Raw genomic sequence first — 16863 nt, 5'->3', positions numbered from 1 at the left:
GCTAGGCAGACAAAAATAAACAAAGAGGAAGTAAGAACAAACTACCAAACATTTTAGCCTTAAATTAAATCCAGTTAACCATGTTCCATTGATTCTAATAGTTCCAAAGAAAGGGAATCAAAATATTTCTAATCTTATCAAGTTAGGATGCAAATCAAATCACAAAATAATAAACAGAAAGATGAATAACTTAGCAGGAAGTGGGTGGTTGAGAAAGTGACAGATGGGTGGAATTAATGAGATCTGGAAAAAAGAAAGATGAGAAATTTAAAGGACAAAAGATAATATACGAGATGGTATGAGGATGTGAGAAAACAAGAATTGTTTGCAAGTATGAACAGGTATTGTGTAATGAAATGTGTGGCATAAACCAGATTTAACTATTTCCTTTTTATACCCTGATGTCATTCATTTAATTTATTTGGTTTACTATTTTGTATTCCATTTTTGCTTTCTGCAAAACATTAGCCCCCACAAAACCTGGCGTCATGGCTTTGTATGCATGCATGCCATTTTTAAATGACACCTGAATGAAAAATCACTTTCTGCAAGACCACTAAATTTTATTTCTGTTGTTAGAAAGGTAAAAGATGTCTCTGTTTAGGACAATAAGCTGATTGTCATATAATAGCTGTCAGAGTTGGCTCCTTTTTGCAAGAAGTATTCTCCTCTATACAAGAGAAGTATGCAACATTTTAAGGTCTTTGAATGATATGCCTGGAGAGTTTTCCAAAGTTTGTAGGGCCAGAACCAAGAAATAAATATGGTCAGATTAAAAACTAAACTTGATTTGAAATGACGTTATCAATATTAAATTTAACCACTATTTCTACATTTAATAATTTTACAGCAGCTAGGTTTGGAGGAAGTCTCCATATTATTCAAGTACTTCAGTCTAGGCCATGTAACCACACATATCCAGGAACATTATTTGCAGTTACAGATTCAGATTCCATTCACCATTTTCTGGTTGCAAATATGTGGCCATGCTCCTGATGACTCATCATGAAGACATTTCATTTAAAATAATATACTGACTTGCTTTCCATTTGGTGCAATGGCTGAAGGAGCCAGGCTAGAAGCAGGAGAATGAATTCTAGTGCTATCTTAGGCACATATGCCAGTTATATGAATCTGGACAGTCATTCTAATTTATATCTAGAAAGAAGACAATGGCAAACACTTTCAAAAAATGCTCCCAAGACACTTAATCACTATGTAAGACTTTTTAAAAAAGAGGTTTTTTTTTTAAAAAAGCATTATCATATGAAACTACAAAAAAAAAAATATTTGGTGATGAGCATTTATTAATTCAACATACTATTTTGAAATGTAATTATGAAATACAGTTGCCAAGAAAGAGTTAATGTTATTTTTAAATGGCAGATGAGACTAGTGTGAATAAACAGAACTTTTAAAGAAAATTGTTATATTTTACTATTGTACTATACTTGAATTTGGGAAAGAAACATTGATCTATTATGATAGATATTGAATAATTTTTCATTTCTTAATTCATTTTAAACATAAATGCTAGTTTATAACATTTAGATGCAACTCACATACACTAAAGAAAATTAAAATGCTCCTGGATATATTTTGGAAATCTGACTTCCTTTTTAATTCTTTTCTGTTATAAAGCAACACAATACCCTTTTCACATACATTAATATATAGACTTGAAGGACTCTCTATTTCTTAAAATAGTAAATAAACCCAATAGCTATAGATAATATTTCAGAGGATCATTGCAGGAGAAGACACAGATATTTTAAAGGTATGAAGACAGAGACAGTGTTTGTGCCATTGGGTGCTCAGAAATATCCTTTTTGATTGAATCCAAAGTGCTGCACAATTCTAGTGTTGCATTCTTAGAAGAAGCTGAACATCAGGCAGTCCTCGAATTACAACCACCATTGAGCCCAAAAGACAACTGCTACTTGAATTTTGTCCCATTTTACTACTTTTTTTTTAAACTACAGTTGTTAAGTGAATCACTGTACTTGTTAAATATTGATGTAGTCTTAAGTGAATCTGGCTTCTTCCATTGACTTTGCTTGTCTGAAGCTGGCTTGGAAGGTTACAAATGGTGACCATATGACCCCGGGAGATGCAACTGTCATAAATACATGCCAGTTCCCAATTGGATGCTGCAATGATTATAAGTATGAAAATGGGTCATAAGTCATTTTTATCAGTGCCGTTGTAACTTCAAATGGTCACTAAATGAATCGTTGTAAGTCAAGTACTTGTACTCCTTTTATATAGCCATATTACACAGACTAATGCAAAATCTTTAAACATTATTACTTGTGACATTAAAGTTATATATCATAATAGATGTAGATGGGCCCCAGCTGTCTAACCAGTTAGCATTTTTTTAACAGCATCATATTAATTTATTTCAAACAAAGGAAAAAATTATCTCTCTTTTTGTAATGCTTATTTGGATTTTATGCACTTTTTTTTACTCATTTACTCATTGATGTAGAACCTAGGGTATATTTGTCTAATCTGTAACAAAAGTGACATGCAAAAAAATATATTTGTCCACCTTCTTCTGGTCACATGACCCCAAATATTTTAACAATGGATGCTTTGAAAATGTACATGGAATACCTACCGGAAAAAATCCTGGAGGGCAAAGATCGTCCCCCTGACAAAGGATGTGAGGCTGCAATGTTATTTAAGAATCCTTCCCTCAGGAATCTTGGGCAAAGAGACTGGAACCCAATGGCCGGGAAGGGTCCTTAAAAAGATAAAAACTGTCATTAATTATAGTCAGTGATTTTGGTTGCTGAAAAGAAACTGTTTCCAATAGGACCATGATAATATTAAATAGCTTAATTATTAATTTACAACCAGTTGTATAATCAGCTCATGCCAGCCAAACAGATATTACTCCAAGGATTAGATTTCATTCTGGTGCCACACTTTAATTGAGGAAAATGTGAGATTGGAGAAACATCTTTTGTTGTTATCAGCTTGGTTAACTATATTTTTTGTAGTTTTTCATTTATTTAATTTTCCATTTTCTGTTTTTTTTAAATTTCTTCCTGTAAAATTTATTAACATAAGTAAAAATGAAAAACTACATAATGCTAGGCAAGAAACCATGGCTTACCAATCATGCTAGCACTGCTCACAGATTTTATTAGGCTAAAGCAAGCCAATATATTTTCATATGATGCAATGTATGAATTCACTATTGTAGATGCCATTTATTAAAACCTCTCCTATTCTTACAGCCATCTTTTTTCCTTATCGATAAATCTGTTAAACAGGTAAAGTCAGAACATTTCAGTGAGCAAAATTATGTTTATACTTGGGGATTGTAAACTATATTTTCAATTGGGTTTAACATAACGATTTCTAATCAATACTTGGACCGCAATTTGGATATTATGAGAACCCAGGAAATCTTATTGTTCCATCATACTGTAATAGGTTGGAATAGTAATAATTGGACAAATTCATAGATTCTGCAAACCTCAAAGTATTAATAAGGTCTGCTAATGAAAAATGGTATACAGTTTTAGAGATATTGAAAAGTCGCACATAGTAAACTATGAAAGTAATCTTTGACTGACTATTCGAGTTTGATTGAAAAATACAGAAAGCCATAATTATGTAAATGTCTTATTGGATTTAGTTATTACAGAGGGACTCAAAAATTCAGATCTAATAAGACACTGCATAATATTTATTTGGAGACATTGTCATGATAATTTGAGCAGAAAAGTAGATCCTTCCCCCCATTGTACATGTTACAGGAAGAAACTACAAGTTCATGCCCTTCTTACTGTGTAGGATTTAACTCTTGTCTTCTACCTCCCAGAGTTTGATTACAAAACCTTAGAAGCTTTTTATTATGTTTTAATGACTTTTTTGTTTTGTTTTTATTTTTTTGCAAATAAAACTTCTCACATTTGGTTCAGTCTGGATACCAGAATTGTTGGAAATTTAATTATAGGAGGATTTGGTGACTCATTTTGTTAGACTGAATCAATGCGCGATTTGTGACTTCCAAAGATATAGGCAGGTTGTTTGAAGCAGTAAATTCTACCGCTTATCCATTAGATCTTTACCCAATTTGGTTTGTAGCTACTAGGTGGCAGGTTATTAGAGATACTTAATTTCCTTGATTGCCTGATTTATATTTAGCAGTGAGTTGAAAGAGGGATAGTAAATTGACATTGAACCCAGACATGTCAGAGGTATCCACTGTGAGTTGGTGTATTCCAGATAAGTAATAGACATTGTTTTTCTGAATGAGTACACTTTCCTAGAAAGAATAGATGTTCACATGGTGCTGTTTCTGAATGCAACTGTCTTGCTGGTTGCAAGAGTCAGGAGTACCCTTTACTCTTTACTAGCTGTGTCTCGTCCAGCAACAAAATGACCTTAATACTGTGGGCCACATGCTGGTAACTTGCAGACATGTCTACCATATCACACTTTATACGACTTTTGTATTTAACATGAACACCTCAATTAATGCCAAATTTAGCAATGAGGTTGGTTTGTAAAAATCACACTATGCTGTAGTAAAAAGATAGCATTGCACCTGTTTCAAATTTGTTTTAGCAAAAAAAAAAAAGGTGCTAGTTAAGTGGGAGAATATTTCTTTATACACCCATACCCCTGATCACTGATATCATCTTAGCAGGCTACAATGCCATATGCTCACCTCACAATGAAAAGTATTGAGCTTTTCCTCTTTATCTGCCACAATACTTTGCATACTTTGCTTTTCCTCTTTATCTGCCACAATACTTTGCAACCCATTCACTGAGTTAAATGGCTTGATCTCTTTATTCATTAAGAAGCCTTTAAACAATTTTAATTGTTGATTTTAATTTTAACATGATTGGATTAATTTTGATTTTATTTTTTATTGTAAATTACCAAGAGAGCTCAGTAGACGGTATAAATTGAATGAATGAATGAAAGAATATAACAGCATACTCCTGTGAGACTCACATTCCAGTATTACTGCAACACAAAGGATGATGATCAATGTAGGAAAATGCTGGAATCCACACATTTAAAACCTGCTATTCAGCGTTATATGCCTGTCTTCACCAAGAACATGAAAGAAGAGACAAGGGAACAAAGTTCCACATTAATGGTAATTTACACTGCAGTCTAAACTGTTTGTCACATTGTTCCTGGCTGCTTCTGAAATTTATTTCATCAATTCAGATCTGGATTACAGTGCGTTGGCAAAGATGTCTGGCTGAAGATATGATCTTTTCCAACAGTGACCACAACATGATAGACTTTTGTCTCAACATAGGTCCACACAAAAATCATTACAACGATGGAATTCCCAATTATAAGTTCAAAAAAGGCAACTATGATCTTATAAACAACAATCTCTCATCACTTGATTGGCAATTTCTATTCACTGGATGCAATACTGTAGAAGACCATTACAACATATTTTTATTTGAAGTCAAAAGCGTCATCAAACTATATGTACCATTAACAACTCCCAAAACCAGAAAAAACAAATTACCCATAACAATAAGGAAGCTTCAATTCAAAAAGAAATCACTTTGGCAGAAAAACAAATCTGATCATGTTGCCAACTTCAAAAGTCGGTACAAAAATTTGCCACCAGATAAAGACTGAATGCACCAATTATCACATTAAACAAGAAGAAAACCTTCTATGCACTAATTCCACTCTTGCTTTCTACAATTTTGTAAACAACAAACTAAAAGACTCAAGGTCCATCCCACCCCTGAAAGGACCTAATGGTAAAGACTGCAACGACGACACTATTAAAGCCAACCTCTTTAACACATTCTTTGGCTCAGTATTTGTAAACAGCAATGGATCATGCCCAGTATTTCCTAGTCGAACCACAGACAACTACAATGATCTTATACATATCGATTTTACAGAAGACAATGTTGAAAAAGCACTATGCAATCTAAAACCATCTCTGTCTATTGGACTGGACGGAATATCTGCCTACTTCTTAAAAAAGCTATCCACTGCCATAGACAAACTTCTAAGCATAATCTTTGAAAAATCTTTCAGGACCAACTCCTTGCTAAAACTATGGTCACAAGCCACAGCCATCCCCATCTTCAAAAAGGGAGACCCCAGCCTAGTTGAAAATTACAGACCAATCTCTTTATGCTGCGTCACCTGTAAAGTCATGAAATCAATTATTAATCAATCCATCATCCTTCACTCAGAAACAAACAGCCTACTCTCTAATAAACAATTTGGTTTCAGAAGGAAACTGTCCTGTAACCTGCAACTCTTGCACTGCAAAAACATATGGACTACACAACTTGATCAGGACGCAATCTACATAGACTTCTGTAAAGACTTTGATTCAGTGGCACACGACAAACTACTCCTAAAACGAAGGTCTTATGGTATCTCTGGATACCTGCATAACTGGATAGAAGCATTCCTGTCAAACAGACAACAAATGGTCAAAATTGGAAGCGTCCTATCAAATCCTGTACCTGTCAACAGTGGTGTCCCCCAAGGCAGTGTTCTAGGACCAACTCTCTTCATACTCTACATAAATGACCTCTGTGATCATATTAAGAGCAACTGCATTCTCTTCACTGATGTAAACACCACAGACCATACTGCTACTCTTCAAAAAGACCTTGACTATGTATCAGAATGGTCAAACAAATGGCAACTTCAAATCTCAACAAATAAATGCTCTGTCTTACATATTGGCAAAAAAAAAAATCAGAAAATAAAATACAGGCTGAATAGTCAAGACCTTGTTGATGATCCAAACTCTGTCAAGGATCTTGGAGTACTCATCTCTAATGATCTAAGTGCTAGAGCCCACTGTAACTACATAGCCGAAAAGGTGTTAAGAGTTATTAATCTAATCTTATGTAGCTTTTTCTCTGGTAATATTACAGTACTAACTAGAGCATACAAAACATTTGCTAGACCAATACTTGAATACAGCTCATCAGTCTGGAACCCACATTACGTATCTGATATTAACACAGTTAAGAAAGTCCAGAAATATTTCACAAGAAGAGTTCTCCACTCCTCTACTCTTTGCAGAATATCTTATGCCACCAGACTTGAAATTCTAGACCTAGAATGCAATGTCCTACCTGTCAATGAATACTTCAGCTTCAACCATAACAACACAAGAGCACACAATAGATACAAACTCATGGTTAATCGCACCAAACTTGATTGCAGGAAATAAAACTTCAGCAACAGAGTGGTTAATGTCTGGAATACTCTACCTGACTCTGTGGTTTCTTCCCCAAACCTCCAAAATTTTAACCTTAGACTGTCTACTATTGACCTCACCCCTTTCCTAAGAGGTCTGTAGGGGGAGTGCATAAGCGTACCAACATGCCTACCATCCCTGTCCTATTTTTTTTTCTTATATGTATCCATGTATTCATAACTATGTTTTTACTTATACCTATTATCTTGTAAGCAATTGACAAAAATAAATAAATAAATAATAAAATAAAAATAAAATAAATTGGTTAATCCCCTACTTTCTCTTATTTGCTCATGTAAGTAGCAGTGAACAGCCTATACTAGTAATGTACTAGTAAAGATAAATCTCTATAGCACAGATCTGTATTTAATAAAACACTGAAATTCATGATATTTTTCTATAATTCATACATCAGAAATTATTTTAATCAAGAATACTGAAATGTATCTTTTTTAGAAGAGAAAGATTGCCTGGTTTAAAACCAAAAGATGAAAGGCATGGAATGTCAGGTGGGCTTTGAAATTTCATTAATTAGAGTATATTTTTATAGAATTTAAACTGTGGACCATCAATTTTAAGTCAGGACATCACCCTTGATCATTTTGATTCTTCCTTCAATCTAAACCTTTGTTCCCAGACTTTTTTTCCCCATGCTGATTATGGATGGATGTGATGAAGCTACATTGCTGTCTTCTCCGCAAAGAGGGAAATCAGAAAATGTTTTTTTATTCCTAGAAAAATATAAGTCATTTACTTTGAATTTAAGTCTATTCTTTTTATAATTAAAACTCTACCCTATTTTGAATTTACAAAGCCAAAACCAAATCTCTATGAGCGAAATCTCTATGAGCCAATCTTTCTTTGAATTTACAAAGCCAAAACCAAATCTCTATGAGTAATGTATTTCCCCTTAAACTGAAAATTTGTGGTTGTTGCTGAATTTGGTGGGATTTATTCAATCCTATGTAAAACTTACACAGTTTTGGATTGAATCTAACATGTTGGAGATCAATTGACAGGGTCAGTTGATCCTTTTTAGCATAATCTTAATAGACTTCATTGATCAAGTTCATTAAGAATATTGTGAGACTAAGTAATTGTCTTTCTTGGGTGTGTTGGTGAAACTTCACCAAGCATTTCCCAGTTATCTCTTTGATTATCACAAAGAATTTGGTATCAAAAACTGCGAGGTAATTAAAAGGAATATTATAATGCTATTGTTTCTGAGCTGCAAATATCTAGACAACTACCAGATGGCAGAATAAAATACAGATGATATACAGTTATGATAGTCTTTAGGAAGATTTAGGAAGAATTCACTGTAACCGAATGTGCACAGTATGCAAACATAAGGACAGACTATAGCAGTTCTTGCTCATATCATACCAGCAGTCCATCTTTCCTGACATTTACATTTCTGCACCAATCATATTAGGTAGGGTAAAATAATTAGTGTGTGAATAATGGAGAAAAGGGATCTGGATTCCTTCCCTTTGTTACATAACTTTTAGCCATTTCTTTTAGAAGGCTCAAGGATAAATTTTATTAAGTAGACATTTACTTCCAGCTAAGAGTAGATAATATGGCACTTTCTGAAATCAATAATCTAACTCATTAAAAGGCAGTTTCCCAGGTTCCTGGGAACTCTTTCTTTGTCTACAGAATGTTTATGTTTAGTTGATCAGCTGACAGCTTTAAAAGTCACAGAGTACGAATATTTCACATTTAATAGCATTTGAATTGTAGCTACATTGTGACATCATTGGCAGCATAGTGAATGTCACACTACTTTTTGTTGTAGATGCCAAAAACTATCCTATTTCATCTGCAGCAATACTCATCAAAATGTAGTATAGATTTGTGTATAAACAGCCACATCATAATTTTAGTGCCAAAAGTATTAAGAAAAAGCAACAAGAAACTAGGAAAATGGGAAAGGTGCTATTTTATGGGTGTAAAAAAAGCAAACAAACCTTAATATTAGTGAATGATTACATTAACTGTAGCAACCAAAGGGATAATAAGTTGTATGGTTTCTCTATGCTTAATATTAATAGGCCAGGTCTTTTTATACCTATGAAATTCATCTCAATTGGAATTATGATTGGACAAATGAAGGAATGAACAAAATGTGATTCTTTACGAATATTACAGTGTTATCAAGCATGGCAGCAGCTTGTGAGACAACTTGTAACTATTTCCAAATATAAAGGAGAGCCGTATTAATCTATTTTATGTTTTTTTTTTCAAATGAAGAAACTCATCTAAAATGACTGCCTATTGATTATTTTATAAATCCTCAGTTGCAGAGTGTACTTTCAGCTGATGTTTACTTCTAGTTGGAGGTTGGGGTGGTGAAGAGGAAATGTAAAGCACTTTGTCAGGAAGTTTAATAACACGTTTTGCTTCCTCTGGCTTCTGCTTCCATTATTTTCAAGCTGAACTGCATGTTTGTTCCTCAGAGACAGCCAACACCTGCCTCTCATTATAATCAGGAAAGAAGCAGGTTCCTTCATCTTCATGAAATATAATTTTGCAGTGATTAACAAAAATGAAAAAAAAGCCCAGGAAGAAAAATCAACTAAAATATAATTAATTTATATATTTACTTAGGCACAGTGACAAAAAGTAATGTTAGTTTTATGTAAATTTAGAAATACATAAATGGATGGTGAATTGCTGAGCTTCCTTGCCTAAGCATTATCCTTCTTTTGTACTTAATATGTTTCACTTCACACTTTCAGTGTGATGCATTTATACCTTTGAAGGAACAAAATTTGATCTGATTGTACATATACAGGCCTTTATCTTTTTTAACAAATCTATTCTGGGCCAAATTAGTAATAGCTTGAAAATATTTAGATAACAAAAAACAGCTCCTCCCCCATAAAGATGGACTTTGGTTGTTTGACTTTCCCCTGCATCACCTTAAGCTTTCCTAACCTAACTTCATAAATGAATGACACGATATAAGAGAACAAACCCATCAGGACAAGATTCAGCAGTCCATCTGCATTTAAAAGACAGCAAAGTCCACACTTTGGACAGAGACAACTGCTGGTTTTTAAGACGGTCAAAGAGGCCACTATGTCAAAATTGAACAGCCTTCTCTCAACATAGGGAAAGTGATACAACATCATCTATCTCTAGTTTACAGCACAGTGTTTTTAACAGTTCCAAGAAGGCACCACACCCCTTTTCACTATGTAGGTGACCATGACTACACAGATGATACAGTGGCCTCAACAACTCCCTAAAAGAATGCAAATGATTATCGGCCTATAGGGAATATAAATCTTTCCATTTTCCACCATCCAGTCAGAGCTGAAGAAGTGGAAAGTCTTCAAAGACAAACCAGAAAGTCTACTTGCCTCTTGAAAAAAAGCACCTTTGGGACAACCATGATTTGGATGACTGAGAATCTCCATAGACATTTTCCTAACCTAAAGCTGGAGTTTGTCCTTTATTCCTTTACCAAAAAGATTTATTCACCCTTTGCCCATCATTTTAGCAATGTATGACTTCCTTCTTTTTTGTCTAGGTCAGGATCCAAGACAATAAATGCAGTCATTTCACCTCTTCTGTCATCATGCTTACTTATAAATGAACAAACACGTAGGGGACTGTCTTGAATCAGAAATGAAGAAAAAGAGTTAAGCTTTCCTTCTACGTCCTGCTTCTATATTTTTATATTTCTATTGTACACAATGCTATGCAGTTAGGAATATATTATGGTTTGATATTCAGCTATAGTTTATAGTCAAAATACAGATAAGTCGGCTATAATGGCTAACTATGCAAAGGGTGGGGGTTCTTGAGAGGGACAAGGAAAGCACATAGGGAAGGTACACCAAGACTGTATATTCTCCAAAAGGTTGCCAAAAACTTAATGGTCATTCTAGATAAAACAAGAGGTACTTATGTCAGGCAGAAGCAACAGAGATGTTGGAGGTGAATGGTAATTTTAGTGACAATGACTAAGCTTGTGTGGGAAAAGGCAAAGGTAACCAATCCTGTATTTTATCAAGAACACTACATGGAAAAGCAAGTTAAAGTTGGAAATGGTAAGAAGGAAAATATAATTGGACTGAATAGCCTCAGAAACAGGTTCACTCATTCCACTATTTCTTCATTACTAACCATCCTTCAAGCAACCAAAATAATACAAATATACATTAGCACCATCAGATAAAGCACATTGAAATCAAATTGCTACATTATTGATATAAGAAAGTTGAATAAATAAGTTGAACAGCAAAGAGATGGCCAGAGGCTGACAGTGAAACAGATCACAAATTGCACACTTGCAAGTTCCAAATTAAGCTAAAGTGGAAAAAGAGTCAACCACTTTCTACAAGGTGATCTTGAGCATGTGATCATCATTTTCAAGTTCAATACCAGTAATTAAAGTCCTGAAATGATAGGAAACTAGAGGAACTCTGAAATATAATCAAACAAATTGTAAAGGAAGAATGTGAAAAAGATTGCCAAAAAACAAGAAACGAAGGAAAACAAACACATAGTGCAAATTGCCAAGAAGAGAAGAAAAGACAAACAAAACTGTCAGGACCATGTCAAAGAACTTTAATTCACTGTTAGAAGAGACAAGAAACAACACTACAGTGTCACCAACAAAGACATTAAAGAAAGAAAAAACAGTAGAAAGTTTTTCAAAAGATCTCCAAAATAATGAGGTTTCAAGATGAAATTGATATGCTAAAGGATACCAAGGGACTCCTATAACTGTTTCAAAGAAGGTAAGGCAAAGATAAAAGGAGTATAAGGAAATTCTGTACATCAGCTATCAAAACCAAAATATTTAGAAGATATTCCTTACATATAATAATCTGTAGTACTAGAAGATGAAATTAATGATCACCATTTTAGTGATAAGCAAGTCAGAAGATTATAAGAATAAATGAAATCACTTGTCATGTTTGTTTGCTTCCAGGACTTTGTTGTGTTCAAATGCATACTGTCCACTTTGCTGCCTGATACTGCTTGGTGCTATTTGTCTGCCGAAATCTGGCCAACACTCAACATGCACCTTTCTTGGTCAGACCTTTCCCTCCTACCTGTTAGGACTGTAATCATCATCACTCCATTAGGCCTCAGATTGTTCTTTGAACTGATTCTGCATTTTGCTGGCATTATGTTGCCAGTGTTCTAAGTCTGGCAAATGAGGTATAGCATGCTATAAGCTAAAAAAAACACTGAACTGTATGCTCATTGCTTGGCTGCTTATGACATTCTGCACGTAGAAGTGAGCATATAACAGCTATTACACAAATATAAAACTTATCCTTCAACTTTATCATACAGATTTTCAAATAGTTAAATTAAATAGTTATTTTAACACATCCTTGTCCCTTCCATCATTTTTGGCTGAAGAACTAAAAAAAATGCATATCCTAGCTCACCCAGCAGCAGCAACAAAAACAATTCCTTTTTTGCATTCAACAATCAGAATTCCAAAAATAAACAACAAAATATATATTGAATGCAAACAAAAATAAAACCAGGTGAAACTCTACTATTGTTATGATCAAATATTAAATTCTGCAAACCATAAATCAGAATTTTAGTACATTTAGAAACAATATGTTAGCTAGAGAGTAGCAACTATAGATAAAAAGTTATGTTAAATTATTATGAACTATCATTGTGCGTTTTTATAAAAAGAGTAATACAAGGGAACATGGATGATCGAATAAATGGTCCTTTACCACAATGAGAAAATTTTAATGTGTATAGGATTTCTAAAAATCCTTCTCAATAACAGCTATTAAAATATATGAATTATAGGAAGATTTGGTGACTGATTTAGATTGAATCAATTTGTGATTTGTGACATCCAAAGATATAGGCAGGTTGTTTGGAGCAGTAAATTCTACCACTTATCCATTTGATCTTTACTCAGTTTGATTTGTAACTTCTAGGTGGCAGGTTATCAGAGATAGCTGAATTTCCCTGATTGCCTGATTGGTATTTAATAGTGAGTTGTTCAGTTGTTTTAGTAGTGAGTAAAAGCGTGACCTTTCTTGTTAAAATATCTAGCTAATCTAGTCTGGTTCAGGGAATTGGGTTCCTGCTGTACATGGCTGCCACTGCAAGGCAGGTGTCGGCCGAGGATGGCCGCCTGGCTGCAGGAGCCCTGAGGTAAGCCAGTGTGGGGCAACTGGGGCAGCTCCCCCACCCCCTGCCTCGCCACATAGTGTGGCACCCAGACAGAATGGGTGGGCACTAGCTGTGCCAGCTATTAAGTAGGGCTTTTTGTGGGGGGGAGGGCTTATATTAGGCACACATGGAAAAACATGCTAGGGCTTATTTTCAGAATACTTTTGGGGAAATAGGGTACGTATCCGTATATTCTCAGGATTTGAGATGAAGGAATATAGGGAAAACTGTAATTGACCTAAATTCAGCAAATGAAGTTCATTACATAAGCTCACAAGAAGAAAAAGAATCAATCCCAAGTGTATTCTGTCTTCAAAATATTTTTTGTATATTTGCTGCACTTCCTATCTCATGTGAGTAGCTACTAACTCCTGTTATTAAGCCCTGGAAGCATTTTTTTCCTCAGCATCATATATAAGAAATGCTAAAGAGGTAGAACTGTCTTCAATAACTGCTTATATATTATCCTGGGTATATCGAATGATGCAGCCCAGATAATGTTATTGCAGTGTTCTGCAGTTAAATCTTGCTCAGCTTTGCCAGTCCATAATGAAAGAAGAGGGAGTTAGGCATATTCAATTGTAAGGATCAAGCAATGCTGTTAAAAAGATTCATGACTTTCATTTAACCAAAGGTTTTTTTTTGCAGTGGCTTGCATTGTTGATAATGACCTCATTAATGGATTCCTCAGAGTAAAAGTACAAGTATAATATTCTGGAATAAAAACAATTACTGAACAATTGCACCTGGCTTCTTTTGTAAAGTGACATCTCATTCTTTAGTATTTGTGAAATTATGAAGTTCAGGGCCACAACACCACTTTATATTTTCTACAGTATTAAAAAGCTGGCACAATGAATTATAGTAGGATCTAGGTAGAATTTTAGTTCAGTCATCATATTAGCAAAACAAAATAGGTTTGTGAACAAAATCTAATCTGTGAATCAGATTAGAGTTTGAGCTAAGTTTCATTGGGAGGCATACTACCTAAATGAAGCTGTCATTTTTGATGCACCTTCTTCAACCTTTTTGTATCTCTTCTCTATTGCCATATGTGTTTCTCCCACAGCCAATCCCTGCATCTTCTCAGGACTTGTTTGTTTTGTGACTTTTTATTTCTCTTGGCAAATACTGTATACCTACTAAGCTTACATTAATGAGAATTCACCCCTTTCTATAGTTATTGCTTTCTTTAATTAAAATTGATTATGTGCCATCTAGTCAGTGTTGATTTTTAGGAACAACAAAGATAGATTTTTCTCCATAATGAACTGTTCCTATTCTGATCTTTCAGATCTTTCAATAGAGTACCAATTGGAAGTGTAACAGACCATTACTTGTGCTTCCACTGAAAACTATGGATTGATTTGCTTGATGATCCATCAATTTATTCTCAGGAGCTTCTTCAGCATGAAAGTTTAAAGGTATCAATACACTTTCTATCCTGATTCTTCAAAGTTCCAACTTTCACCTCCATAGAGAGTCATAGGGAATACTGTTGCTTGTATTAATCTGTTCTATGTATAAAGACACACTGCAATATCAGAGTATTTTTTCCAAGTTGTCCTGGCTGTTCTACTATGTGCTATGTGAGGAGTATGTCTTCACTGCTTCTTCCTTTACTGTTGATGGTTGAGCCTAAAAATCAGAAGCCATCTGCCACTTCAATATCTTTATTATCAATTTAGGGCTAGTTGTTCTATCTGTTGTCATTAATTTGATTTTTTCTAAAATATAATTTTAGTCCCTTTTTTCCACTCTGTGAGCTTTATTAATATTCCTTGCAGATCCTTTGCATTTCCAGCTCTTAGAGTAGAACATAATGTATGTTACTGAGATTCTTTGTCCAATTTTAAAACCTCATTCTCTTGCAACCCAACTAATTCAGCATATTCAGCATATAGGTTGAATAAATAAGGAAAAAGTATGTAGCCTTGTCTCACTCCTTTCCCAACCTGGAACAACACTGTTTTGCCATGTTCTGTGCACACTTTAGCTTCTGACCTGTATGTAGGTTTCTCATAAGGACAATGAAATATTATTGAACTTCTATTTTTTCTAAATATATTTCACAGCTTGATGCAATCAACATACTCAAAGGCATTTATATAACCTAGTGTTCCCTCAACCTTGGCAGCTTCTCAATTATCCAGCATGTCTCATATTCCTCAGCCTTTTCTAAAGACAGCTTGAACATTTGGTACCTCTTTTTCCATATATGGATCTAATTTGATTGGATATTCCTAAGCATAATTTTGATAATATAGTAGGTGAAATTAAGGATACTAAATGACACAAAATTATTACAGTTCTACAAAAGATGGAAGAAAATGCCTTTCTTATAACAACAAATTGTGTACTTCATAGAATAATTATGATTACATGTGATTCTTATATTAAATTTTATTGCTATAGGTCTTAAGATATAATTTGTGCATTCAAACAGTTAAAATTGCTGGATAAAAAGTTACCTATTTCATAAATGATATAATAAAGATTCAACAGGACACATGATAGAAGTGATCTGATGTAAGATTGTTTAATGTGTGAATGTATCATGCAATGTAAAAAAACTTTATAAAAATAAAAATTTTGTACACACATATGCACACACACTGCAAAAACATATTTTTGAATATATTTGTGCAAGAAATACAGGAGCAAGCTGCATCAGAGACCAAAGGAATATAGAATCCCAGAGAGATTAAAATGACATACTAGCCAATCTATAGAAAGCCTTTCTCATAACTTTTAAAGAGATGTTCTAGCATTTGGATAAGGTAATTTTTTTCCCTTTTACTCATACTGCTATTCATACCTCTCTTTGACTCTTCTTTTTCTTGTTTGAAAGAGAGATCAGCCCTCTCTCAACGGAAGGGGAGGGATATGACACCACCAAAAGTGCTATTCAGCAGGTTCTGACCAGTTCTGGAGAACCAGTAGTGGAAATTTTGAGTAGTTCAGAGAACCGGCAAATAGCACCTGACTGGAGATTTTATAGTATCCTTCCCCTGCCATGCCCACAGAACCGGTTGTAAAAAATTTGAATCCCACCTTTGGACACCACCTATCTCCTGTTTACAACACAGTCCTTTCACAGAAGGACTGTGTCCTTCTGTTCCAAGAAGATTCCACCCAGTTGCACTATCATTCTGGTGACCCTGAAGACACAGATAAACCCCCAAGGGGCCCAACAACTTTCTGAGAAAATGTAGTGACCAGATACTGCAAGGAATATAAATTGTTCCATTTCCCCCACCCTGCCATTCAGTCAGAACTGAAAAAGCTTCTTGGATGAAAAGCAAAATGTCTTCAAGGAAAATAAAAACAAGGAGGGTCCAGTAGTCTTTTGAAAAATCACTTTTGGGACAACTATGACCTGGATGACTAAGAATCTCCGTATACAAGAAGCACTTATATTTTATCCATTTGCATTGCTTTTCTTT

At 34.4% G+C, this 16863-nt stretch overlaps 1 protein-coding gene across 1 annotated transcript in view; it reads right to left on the bottom strand.

Moving 5' to 3' along the window:
* EPHA6 (EPH receptor A6) overlaps positions 1–16863 on the bottom strand; it is a 449967-nt gene that overhangs the window by 90647 nt on the left and 342457 nt on the right. The window contains exon 12 of the mRNA XM_026700746.2: positions 2624–2749. Within this exon, the coding sequence (XP_026556531.1) occupies positions 2624–2749 (126 nt within the window). The remainder of the gene's footprint in view (positions 1–2623; positions 2750–16863) is intronic.

The sequence above is a fragment of the Pseudonaja textilis genome, chromosome 7 (genome assembly GCF_049901715.1).
Source record: "Pseudonaja textilis isolate UNSWEBS1 chromosome 7, rPseTex1.2, whole genome shotgun sequence".
Lineage (NCBI taxonomy): Eukaryota > Metazoa > Chordata > Lepidosauria > Squamata > Elapidae > Pseudonaja > Pseudonaja textilis.
Note: the sequence above shows the minus strand (reverse complement) of the source record. Positions and strands in the feature narration are given on the sequence as shown.